The sequence below is a fragment of the Castor canadensis genome, chromosome 12 (genome assembly GCF_047511655.1).
Source record: "Castor canadensis chromosome 12, mCasCan1.hap1v2, whole genome shotgun sequence".
Classification (NCBI taxonomy): domain Eukaryota; kingdom Metazoa; phylum Chordata; class Mammalia; order Rodentia; family Castoridae; genus Castor; species Castor canadensis.
The window spans coordinates 37,638,608-37,651,413 of record NC_133397.1 but is presented as its reverse complement, the minus strand read 5'-3'; the positions used below and the strand labels follow the sequence as shown (position 1 = coordinate 37,651,413).

At 37.7% G+C, this 12,806-nt stretch overlaps 1 protein-coding gene across 5 annotated transcripts in view; it reads right to left on the bottom strand.

Moving 5' to 3' along the window:
* Positions 1-741: 741 nt before the first annotated feature.
* Dync2li1 (dynein cytoplasmic 2 light intermediate chain 1) overlaps positions 742-12,806 on the bottom strand; it is a 38,864-nt gene continuing 26,799 nt past the window's right edge. For 4 of the 5 annotated variants that reach the window (XM_074049603.1, XM_074049599.1, XM_074049600.1 and 1 more), the window contains 6 exons: positions 10,400-10,476; positions 9,810-9,880; positions 6,674-6,771; positions 6,102-6,194; positions 3,718-3,749; positions 742-1,016 (listed from right to left, as the gene is read on the bottom strand). In XM_074049603.1, the coding sequence (XP_073905704.1) occupies positions 914-1,016; positions 3,718-3,749; positions 6,102-6,194; positions 6,674-6,771; positions 9,810-9,880; positions 10,400-10,476 (474 nt within the window). In that variant the 3' untranslated portion in view covers positions 742-913. The remainder of the gene's footprint in view (positions 1,017-3,717; positions 3,750-6,101; positions 6,195-6,673; positions 6,772-9,809; positions 9,881-10,399; positions 10,477-12,806) is intronic. The other variant, XM_074049602.1, reaches the window with a different exon arrangement.

Sequence of the window (12,806 nt, the reverse complement as noted above, 5' to 3'; positions counted from 1 at the left end):
CATCTTGTAAATAATCATGGTTATTTCCAACTCATGAAGTTCTGCTAGCTTATTGACAAGATATCTCCCTTAGCCCCTCAGCCCTGCATGGGTTTTTGTGTTTGTTTTTTCGTGGTACTGGGATTTGAACTCTGGACTCAGGGCCTCACACTTGCTAGGCAGGTGCGCTATTGCTTGAGCTATTCTACTAGCCCTTTCTTGTGTTGGGTATTTTTGAGATAGGGTCTCCTTTTTGTTTGTCTTTTATTGTTGTTGTGTGCCTCTTCCCTCCCCTCCACCCCCTTGCTGGCTTTGAACCAAAATCCTCATCTCTGCCTTCCAAGTACCTAGGATTACAGGCATGAGTCACCAGCACTCCGGCTTTGCCTGTTCTTTAAAAGTGATAGTTAAAATAAGTGTGTCAGTCTCAGTAGGGGAGGGGGTGCTGATTAAAATGCCTCATTGCAGAAAACTGATTCAGAATCTCTGAGTGTGAGGATCCAAGAATGGACATTTTAAAGAAGTACTTTCAGGTGCTTCTTGGGCCTCCACTGGTAAAGTGAGAATCCCACCCCTGTGAACTCAGTTCTGGATTCCTACCAGCAACATCTGAGTATACCTTTTAGAAGGAATGTGTCCAACATAGGCACTTAACTTTAATTTAATTCTACTACCAAGTACTCTTACTTTCATAGTCCTAAAAACATATAAGTAGAAACTTACACATGCTGAACTGAGTTTATACTACTTACATGCCAGAGGTAAATGGTAAAACATTCTTTTATTTAAAAAAAATATTACATGTAATCAACTTTTTTTCCCTTTAAAAGACTTCAGAATATTTAGGGAGCTGCATTACAAGAAATTAACAAATTATGCATCCTAACTTTCTCCTCTTATTCCCACAATAGTTACAAAATTATCTTACTTGGATTTAGAAAAGGAGAAATAAATGTACAGTAGTTGAATTAGATTCAAGAATCAAGCTCAATTTGTTTCCAAGTCTTGGAAGAACTTTTCTTATACTGCTCCAGCTCCTAAAATGAAAAAATACATGACTTTTAAGAAAAAAAACAACACATTCTTACCAAAAATTTGGTTGTCAGCAAAATACCAATATTTTATATATATATATATATATATATATATATATATATATATATATACTCTTCAATACAGTGATTCTACTTCTAGAAATTTATCGTACAGAGTGTCAGGCGTGGTGGCACACGCCCATAATACTGGCAGTGGGGTGGTGGAGGCAGGAGGATTACAAGTTTGAGACCAGTCTGAGCTACACACCAAATTCAAGGCCAGTCTGAGTAACCCAGTGAGACCCTGTCCCAAGAAACCCAAGGGCCAGAGGTGTAGCTCATTTGCCAGCATGTGCAAGTTCCTGGGTTTGATTCCCAGAACTGCAAAAAAAAAAAAAAAAAGAAAATCATACAGAAACGAGAAGTACACAAGGATGTAAATGGAAAGATACTGCTTGAACTGTGTGTGACTCTCAGAACACAACTAGAAACAAACTTAGATGTTGCATGTCCCCAGAAAGGGCTGATGAAATACATCAATGCTCATTCACCCTCGGCCTCCTGTGCAGCCAGCAAAAATAATGGTGGCCTGATGTGCCACCTGAAAATGGCAAAGAGCAAGGGAGAAGGCAGGATCGTTCTGTCGTCTTATATCCTTATATCCTTCTACGCCTTTTGGAGTTTTCACAACGTGTATGTTAATTTTACAATTCATAAAACAAAGCTTAGTAGTGGCAGAAGTCCTGCATGAGACGGACCTTCAGAAGAGATTATCTAAAGGGAGGGCCTCCTGCCCCCCACCATGTTGATCAATGTCTAAGTAATTGCACAAAGCATGTTCTATTTTGGATAAGCAAAAAGTGGTTACTCTGGCAAGATAAGGTGATCAGTGCATTTGGTCAAGGTGACTGAAGTTCATAGTTGTTATGAAAATACACTTCATTCTCAGAAAAAACACAGACTAGTCTTCCCCACCTATGCACTATGCTATTAAAATTTAAGTGGCCAGCCTCTCCAACTATGTAATACTTTAAAATAATTTTTATGGTAATAACTTCAGAGTAGTCTATCTTCCACCTGTGGTTTCAAAGATTGTTAATATATAAATATAAATTGGTATTGTAAACTTTGTCTTTAACTGGAAATGCTCCATTATTTTTACCAGGATAAAGGTGAGGCATTGCTTTGCGATTCTTTGCTAGTAATATCTCCCTCTGCAGATGACAAACTGAGAGAAGAATGGGGCTGGTCCCACTGGCCACACCCGAGGGAGAAGGCGTAACTGATGTGATTAGCTCACCAAGGCTATCAGATCTTCCCTACTGCTATCTTGCGGACTCAGAATAGTGTATGATATTTGTAAGGAACAGCAAGTCAGGTTTTCATTACACTGTGATTCTTCATGGCTGCTTTACAGAGCTATTAAAAAGTGAAAGCAAAACCAAGAAGCTTTCCACCGACTCTTAAAAACCTTTGACGTTTCAAAGATAAATGGTCCCTGGTCTTATAATGGGCTACAGTCTTATAATGCTTAAAACAGCACCTGCAATAAAGGAAATAAGAACGTCTTTCTCTAAGCGTGTGAGACAGTGTGTTTGTGTGTTTAATAAATAGTCTTAGGTATCATCAACAAGTAGGTTTTTTAAATTGGAGATCCAAAAAGGATACCTGCGGTTTGCCAAGAAGGCCTTAAAAGTAATTGTTTACCCAAACCTCTGACCCCCTTTTTTCTTGCTTTCTTTTAAAATATTGAAAAGAAATAGAAGAGGTCGGCAAGTGCTTTCCATACTCACCTTCCCTAAAGTCAGGGACGGCTTAAGACTGGAGGGCTTTAAAAAACCAGAATATGCTAATGTACTATTTTCTGGTGCCCATGTAATCTGCAGGAAGGTGGATGGGGCCTTCCTGCCAAGAGTTTGGCCTGTGAGGATTAGTTTCATAGGTCATGAGGATCTCGATGTGTCTGTAAGGACTAAGATCAGATGGGTTCTGAAGCTATCATAAAAGAAATACTTTACTAAGAGACTTACACAGACATATGGAGCGTCCTCGTGGTGGGGCACTCCTCACAATGGCAGGATGGTTTCACAGAAGAGCGAAGCTCCTGGGGTATGGGATAGACACTTCCTTCTACCCTACTGATTCAATGGAACTTGGACCTTTTTTGAAGCACTGGGTGTTAGAGAAACTGAATGGAAGTCATGAGTGTGTTCCTCTGTACTAGAAGCGGTGTGCTCTAATTTCACTGCAAAAGTTGAAAGGCACTGAACCTCATTTTCTGTTCTATTCCCAATAAATATTTAGGCTAATAATAATGGGGCTTGGAGGTGGGGAAATGATCAGGAGGATCAAGAGTGGACTCCTATGAGCTCAGGGCCAGCACTCAACTTACATGCAATTGTGTTATGTTAATGAAACAGGATGTTAAAGGTATGCAGGCCAAAAGCACAAGATGTCAGACTTCTTTATGCAATGAAAGATTGCTTTTAAGCCAGGACATACTCTAGTATAATTATGGAAAATCCTGAGTGAGGATTTAAGATTCAGAAGTAGCTAAGTCATTCTTTTCTTTTAAATGAATAACATTGTTGCTCCAAATGCCAAATCAAATCTAATAAAATGCTACTTTCACTGAAAAATATTACAAAACCAAAAAGGTGGGCAAAATGAAGAAAGATCTGTAGATGACTAGCTGGACTCTCACCTAATGCAGATGACTTCTCTTATGGACTGCATCTGAAAAACAGGCAGTGACTGTCTTGCCCATATAAAAGTGAAAGTGAGTACTGAATTATTTACAGAGAAATTGTTAAAAATCTTCCAAAATTAATCTATAGAGAATTTTCTCATACCTATATATGAGAAAATATCAGCATACAATTGGAAACAACTTAACATTCTGAAACTCCTTCGGGAGAGCATAAAATAATACTCAAATAAAAAATTTTAGGCCGGACGTGATGGCTTACATCTGTAATCCTAGCCACCTGGGAGGCAGAGATGGGGAGGATAGTGGTTCAAGGCCAGCCTAGGTGAAAAGTTCAGGAGATTCCATCTCAACCAATGACTGGGCATGGTGGTACACACCACACCAGTCATCCCAGCTACAAATAGGAGAAGCACAAATAGGAAGCTCATGGTCCAGGCTGGCCCAGGCATAAGAGAGACCCTGTCTCAAAAATAACCAATGCGAAAAAAAAAGGCTGACAGAGTGGCTCAAGTGGCAATCTAATGGTATCTTTAAAGCAGACACATGAATTTATGTTAGTATTTCATGTGTACAGTCTGAAATCAATGTAATTCATCTATCAAAACAACATGAATGAAACTAGCTTAGAGGCAAAATTGGGATATTATAACCTTTCAGATAGGTTAAAAAAAATCTCTCATTCAAGAGAGATTGCCATTAGCAACCTGCTAGCAGTGAAGTACAAGAGTTGAATGGTATTGCCTTCCAGTTTCACTCAAAATTAAGTCAGTTAAAGGCTGGGTGGAGTGGCTCATGCCTGTGGCCACAGCTACTTGGGAGGCAGAGATTGGAAGGATATCAGTACAAGGCCAGCCTGGGTCAAAAAAAAAAAAAGCGAGATACCATCTCAACCAACAATAAGCTGGATGTAGTAGTGTCTGTTGTCCTAGCTATGCTAGAGGCATTAATAGGAGGTTCTTAGTCCAAGTTGGACAAAAATCATATAACCTATCTAAAAAACAAGTAAAGCAAAAAGGGCGGGGCCCTGGCTCGAGTTGTAGTGTCTGCCTAGCAAGTGTGAGGCCCTGAGTTCAACCTCCAATGCCACACACACACAAAAACTAAGACAGTTAGGGAAGATAAATTCAAAGTGAAATTAACAATGTTCAGAAATACCCTAGTCCTTAATAATACTTAATTATACTTACACATGTGATCACTATGCATGTAAACAGATATTCTTATCAACAATGACCATTAATCATTGACTCTTCAATATTAATCCAGGGATGACTTCCAGCTCATCTCTACATCCAAGGTTCATATGTAATAAGGGTTACATTAGGTCATTCTATAAGGGTTACATTAATGTAACCCTATAATATGATTTCTTACTTTGTTATAACTACAAAACCTTCTAAATATTCATGGCATATTTTTCAAAAGTCTTCTAGACTATGTCTTAATAAAAGTTTCTGCTTATTCTAGGACCCCTTAAGGTGAAAGGGGAGTGCTAAGAAAAATGCCCTCACCACTGTTGCTAGCAGATAGTTGTCTTCAGGTAACCCTTGCAACCATGTGACTGCCCTAGTTACAGAGATCTACGTACCCCGCCCCACAGGCTGCCAGTGCTCTCGATTTATAGTGCTTATCATACATAAGCTTCCTCATACAAGGACAGAATGTGCAACATGACATTTTACCACGCTAAGAGGAGATCTGAGGAAAAGATCTACATAGAGTGTTAGAGTCATGGTGAAGTGACCACTCCTGTATTCCTGTATCTGACTTGTATATTGAAATGCAGCTGGCTATCTAAGCACTAAATGGAATGGCAGTCTCCATTTTTAAGCACTTTCCCAAGAGATCCTGGGTTCTGTCTTGTGTGCTTGCGTGCTTTCAGACTGGGCAGTCTTAACTGGACAAGATAATTTTTCTGGCACAAGAAACGTATGAGTATATTTGAGAGACCTAATGAAAAACAAAACCTTTCGGGCAATGTCACAAACAAAATTGTATTATGAAAGTGTCTCTCTAGTAGCACAGTAAGACCCACTCCTCATCTTCAACATTTAGTGAATTGGAAAACTGAAAAAGTATTTGTGAACAGTAAGTTGTCTCTTAGTGGTGGAATGACAGGTGAGTTTTAAATTTCTTGTTTATGCATCAAAATATTTTTCCTATAGAGAAGATGTATTTAAATAATTTTAAAAGTTAGAAAAACCACATTTGGGCTGGGGCATGGTTCAAGTGGTAGAGTGCCTTCTTAGCAAGTGCAAAGCCCTGAGTTCAAAATAAAAATGAGGCAAATACACTGAGAAAGATGTATGGAGTTCCCAAGGCATCCCAGAATTTGTAATAAATTTCAAGATGAAATTAGTGAATGTTTTGGGTAATACCTGATCCTTCTGAATTCTCATCTCGTCAACTTCACTTTCAGCATACTGAGGATCTCGGGCAGGGTCCTTGACAGCTTTCAGTGTGTTGATACTCTGAAATTATAATTCACCAAATCATTTTGTAGCCATGACCCAAAACTTTCAATGGCCACTATCTGTCTAATAAGCCACGCTCTCATCCTCAGCCTGACACTGAGGGTTCTCCAAGATCACTCTTTATCATCCCTGCTGAGGCCCATTTCAAGTTCCCAGGTCCTCTGGGAGGAGCTCAAGAAAGCTCTGCTTGAAAGTGGAGCAGGAGCCATGGCTTACCCACCTTTTAACCTCCTCAGTGCTTTATTTGCAGTAGAGTTCTAGCAACTGTTTGATTTTGGAGCATGAGAATCAAAACAAAGTTACCATAATAGGCTCTTTGGAACAGTTCTTGTAACTATTGAATAGTGCTACAAATTCTTGCTTTAAAAAAAGTAGAGGGGTGAAGGCATGGCTCAAGTGGTAGAAACCTTAGCAAGCACAAAGCCCTGAATTCAAACCCCAGTACAGGGGGAAGAAAAAGAATTAGAAATACATACCTTTGGTGGAAAGAGCTTTTCATACACCTTTTTCCACAGCTCCATTGGAGAATGAGCATGAAGCTTTCCAATGTCATTTTCAGGAACAGGAGGAGATCCTAAAATTGGAAGTTTTATTCCAAATCACTACATCAATGAAAATATTACTATCAATAAAACAGATGGCATTTATGAAAGCATAAATCTGAGAACACTTATTTTCCATCTCCCTATAACAGTCACCATTAAAATATAACCCTACCCAGCTTAGCAAGGCACTGGGACAGATTCTAGCGTTGGGAGAAGGGAGGTAAGGAGTACTATGTCAAATGTACTTCTCAGTTGGGTGCCAGAGGCTCACACCTGTAATCCTAGCTGCTTGGGAGGCTGAGATCTGAAGGATAATGGTTCAAGGCCATCTCAGGCAAGTAGTTCTCAAGGCCCCAACTCCAAAACAACCAGAACAAATGTACTTCTCGTTTTCCACACCCCCTGCCTATATCTGTATGTATATGTAAATCTATATGCTATTGATAGTAATTCCAGGTGTTTTCCCTGGGAACATGTGTGTATGTATGAAGGGCTTCACACTGAAGAATCATTTGACTGCAGTTAAAATGGCCATCAATAGTGGATAATGGACTAAATCACTATGCATAGCCATGCTTTATAACACTATCCAAGTTGAAAGACAGACCTATATGTAGCATATATATGGAAACCCACTAGTGCATAATGAATAAAAAACACAAATTTCAAAATTATATGACAGAATTATGTTAAAACAAATAGGTTTTCTACATCAGACACATATACAAATGTACAGAAAACTGAATGGAAAGTACATTAAAACTTTTTCCTTATGTGTACTACTTTGACTTTTAAACTCAGGGCCTTGTACTTGCTAGGCAGGCACTCTACCACTTGAAAATCTATCAGCCCTATTTTAACATTTTATGAGGAGACTATGCTTACGTATTGTTTGTATAATTTAAATTGCTCTGAAAAATTGCTATCACTTCCTAGCAATTTTCAATCTATAACCTGAGAGTCTTCATTCTTTCTATTTCCAGTATCTATCTAGACTGCTCACTGTCCAGGGCCTCTTACCATGCTGGTAGAAGTCTTGGTACATCTCACTGAGCGTCAGCCTCACCAAGTTTTACTTGGACTAAAGCGTGTGATTAAGTTCTATACAATTTTATCACCTGCTTAGGTTCACCACCACAGCCCAGATACTGAACACAGCTCCTTTACCACAACGTTCCTTGTGTTGCTTTTTTATAGACACACTTGCCTCCTCCCTTCCTCTCCCTTGACTTCCCTGCCCAGAGTCCTGTTCCTACCCAACGACAACAGCTATTTTGTCCTTCATTTCTAAACTTCTTATCTCAAAAATTCTCGATAAACAGAATCATACTGTGTATAACCTTCCTTGATTGGCTTTTCCACACTTAATATCATTCGCTGGAGATTCATCCAAGTTGTATACAAAAAAATTTAAATACAAATTTTTGCATGAACATAACTCTGGGATAAATGTCCACTGGTTCAACTTCTGGGTCATATGGTAATTGCACATTGGGTTTCATAAGAAACTGTCAAATGCCAGGCATTGTGGTGTACTCCTATAATCTCAGCCTCAGGAGGCTAAGGCAGGAGAAACTCAAGTTCGATGCCAGGCTGGGTTATAGAGTGAGACTTTGTCTCAAAAAACAAAGCAGGGCTGGAGGCATAGTTCAAGTGTTAGTGTGCCTACCTAGTAAGTATGAAATACTGAGTTTAAACCCCAGTAACTGTCCCCCCCCAAAAAAACCCACCAAAACAAAGCAAAACACAACTGTCAAACATTTTCTAGAATCGCTGTACCATTTTATACTTCCACCAGCAAAGCATGAGCGATTCAGTTTCTCTGCATCATAGTATTTTAGCTATTCTGAAAAGTATGTAGTGATATCTTATTGTGGTTTCATTTCTTTGCATTTTCCTAATGGGTAATGATATTAAACCTTTTCATGTGCTAACTTGCCATTTTTATGTTTTCTTCAGTCAGCTTCAATGAAATGACTTTTGCCCATTTTATAATTGGATTGTTTGGGCTTTTAAAAAATTGTTGAGTTCTAATTGTTGAGGACTAATATTCTAAATATTAGTCGTTTGAAAGATACATGGTTCAAAACTATTTTCTCCCAAACTATAGCATATCTGTTCGTTCTCTTCATATGGGCCTTCACAAACTAAAACTTTTCAATTTTGCTGAGGTCTAAGCTCTGTGATTTTTAAATTCAGTAATTACCAGTCCTTTCCTAACTCCAACTATTTACACCAGCAAAACAATTCCATTACTATTATCTATCAGTACACATGGTGATTCTCAGTGCCAGTGAAATTTAAGTTGGCACTAATGAAAATTATAAAAAAAATCACACTCCATGACTGTTCATTGGGTAAAACCACCCCTATTTCTTTAATTCTAATTCACCTATAATCTCATTACAAATATCTCTACATTTAAAGTCAAGTCACTGTCACCTCATAAGAGTAACAAAAGATGAGAAACAGCCTGCTAAAAATCAAAGCATGTCACCCCAGAGTACAAAGAATTGGCAGGTCCAAAGATCTTCACAAAGAAAACAGCTTCCATGGAAAGATAAAAGGCATGATAAGTTCCTTTTCATGCAAAGATTATGGAATCTGTGAGTTTCGAAATACACCCCATTAGATAAGGCAAGCTATCCTTATAATGAAAAACTAAGGCTTACCTAATTGATACAACTGTGTTTTTATTGGTATATTCTATCACTTCAATCTCATATATCTGATCATCACTTGTAACACACAGCTTTAAATTTGACCAACCTATTACCAACATTTCTTCTAAACTCATGGAGCTAAAATTTGAGAGTAGCTGGAAATCAATGAGGGAAAGAAAATGCATGCAACTTTTTTAGTAGGCTAGAGATCAGAAACCAGTTTCTCATGTGGCAACATACCTTTTACCACAAAGAATACTGGATATAGAAATAAATACAAATGAAATAACCACAATGATAATAAGAACAGAATTGGTGGTATGCTGGAACGAAATGAACGCAGAGAAGGATAAAATCAATAAGCAATTAAAAAAAGATTGAACAATCTTAAGAAGTTCACCAACCTATTTGACATAAAGAATCCAATCCTGCTGTGATAAACAGTGGTTTATTCTGATCCACACATATTGATTTGCTACATGGAGAAGAAAAAAGATTCTAATTTAGCTTAGCAATAGAAGATGAGGGCCAAGTTTTATATCTAAGGCATTGATGAGAACATTGACCCAAATGAACCAGTGAATATCTATTTAAAGGTTTTACAGAGAAAAAAAGTGGCAGACCCATATTACCTTAAATCCAAACTAAACTAGCAAAGCTAAGAAAGATACATACTAAAATTCTCAATTCCATTTCAAACTAATATAAGATAATAATGGGAGGAAAAGTTCTTAAATGGAAGGAAAGAAATGAGAAACTGCAGATCAAGTTTAATAATATCATTTTATTCTAATTCAAAACTAATATGACATTTTATGTGTAAAGTCTGAGTAACATTTAAACAATAAAAGAAACAGGAGATTATCTGAAATTACCCTTTCACAACAGCCACCTAGAACACTTTTCTGATCAAGAAACAAGACTCATGAGAACAGTAATAAGCTGAGAGAACACTGGAAATAAAATAAAATGATATAGAAATACTTAACAGTACCTTTTATCAATACCAAATGCCAACTGGTTGATAACTCCACGTATTTTTAGTAATAGAGCTTCTGATTTACTGGTGAACTTTAGAAAAAAACAAACGTGAGAGAAAATTACATACTCTGCTATCCAATCAGAGAAAGAGGTAAAATAAATACGACTTGGAGGAGATGGGAGAGACAATTACATTTACTTACATTTCAGTAGATAAAACAAAACTTGCTTAAGGAAATATGGATAAACTTAACTCATTCTTCAAACTTTATGAGTGCATAGTGTGGAAAGGATTTGCATTTACACACTAATCATTTCAGCTACTCAGATGGATCATAATCACTGCCAAAGAAAACTTACTTAAACTACGTATCTGTGTGTTTATGCTGTGTGTGTGTGTGTGTGTGTGTGAGTAAACACACACTCTTATTATGGTCTAAAAGAAAAAAAGAAAGATTCCCAAAGTGCAATTGGGTTGGCTAGGATTGTTGCCATTAAACTCTTCAATGTGGGAATTGCAGTCTGGAACAATGCTACTGAGGCTCTCTCTCTCTCTTTCTCTCTCTCTCTCTTTCTCTCAGCAGTTACAGGGTTTGAGCTCATGGCCTTAGGCTTGCTAGGCCACTCTCCACTTGAACCACCCATAGCCCTTTTTGCTATGCATTTTCTGACTAAGGTCTCAAGTTCTTTATGCCTGGCCTAGCCCAGACCTCGGTCCTACTTATGCTTCCTACATAGCTGAGATGACAAGGCATACCACCACATCTAGCTTTTATTGGTTGAGATGGGGTCTCGTAAACTTTTTGCCTGAGCTGGCTCAATTCTCCTGATCTCTGCCTCCCAAGTAGCTAGGACTATAGATATGAGCCACTACACCTGGCTTCCTCTCTCTCTCTCTCTCTCTTTTGGCAGCACTGGGGTTTAGACTCAGGGCTTCATGCTTGTTAGGCAGGCGCTCTTACCACTTAAGCCACTCTGCCAGCCAAATGGCTTTTTCTGTTTTGAGTTACCTTCAGAGCCTGAAAAATAAGTAACTGCACATTCTCATTGGTGGAATTTAACTGGTTCTCCACCACAACTAGAACATTTTTTGGAGAGCAACAGGAGATGAATAATATTAATAATTAAATTCAACATTAGGTGAAAATCAGAACATAGGGTTATCTAACAAAACTTTTAAGTCAAGGTTTGATTTCCAAAGATACCAAGTCACTTAGGGCCAAATCAGAATGATTAATATATGATAATAAAGGGAAAAAAACCCTTAAACTGAAGTGAAAAGCAATTATGAAGCAAAGACATCAATTTTCTGGTCCCAATGGCAATTCCATACAACCACCTTCTTTGTGGAATAAGAATAGGGTTCCAGGGAAAATATTCAAAGGAAAGCACTGTGAATATATAAGATCTAACACATCTATTTAAAAGAAAGCACTGAACAAAAAGAAATAAAAGGAAAGCACTGGAAAAAACTCTAAGACTTTAGTAAAATATATAATAACATAAACCGAAAACTTTATTTGAATTTAAAAAAATACAACTGCTCAGTTTAATTTTTATTATATACTTATTATAATTAATATAACATCAACATATTCTTAATTTAAGTTATATAATTATTATAATACATTTATTATATGGCAGAGAAAAAAACCTCATCAGAAATGTATTTCACAGAGTGTCAGGCTGGGAGAACACTAGAAGTTTTTGAATGCAGCTCCTCCATCTGCTGTATCAATCACCTATAAAACATCCTCCACGTAGAGCTGCTGATCTCCTGATTCAACAGACTCAGCACCTGGGAATTCTGTTTCCACAAGTTATTCATTCCATTTTCAGATAATGGGAGTATTAGAAAGTTCTTTCTCATTTTAAGTAAATTCTGTCCATTGATTCTTTCAAAGAAATACAGAATATTTTCTAAAGCATTCTGTCTACCTAAATATAAGCAAATAGACTTCAATCATAAAAAGGAATAATTTTAAGAAAATATATAATGAAATGCATTTGGAATGTCCTAAAAAGCATTAAACCTGAAAGTATATTTTCTCATAGTACTTTCACTTACAATATTCTAGCCAGCCAGGCGCCCATGGCTCATGCCTGTAATCCTAGCTACTCAAGAGACATAGATCAGGAAGATCAATCACTGTGGGCAAAAAGCATGACCTTCTCTTAAAAAATGCCCAATACAAAAAAGGGCTAGCAGAGTGGCTCAAGTAGTAGAGTGCCTGCCTACCAAGTACAAGGCCGTAAGTTCAAACCCCATTACCGCCCCCCAAAAACATACACACACACACACACACACACACAAATATTCTAGTCATGAAGGCAAGGAGCTAGACCATGTTGTCTCTAGGTTCTTCTGAGTGCTTTGATTTGGAGGAAAAAGAGACCATTAAATAATTATTCAAGTGAAA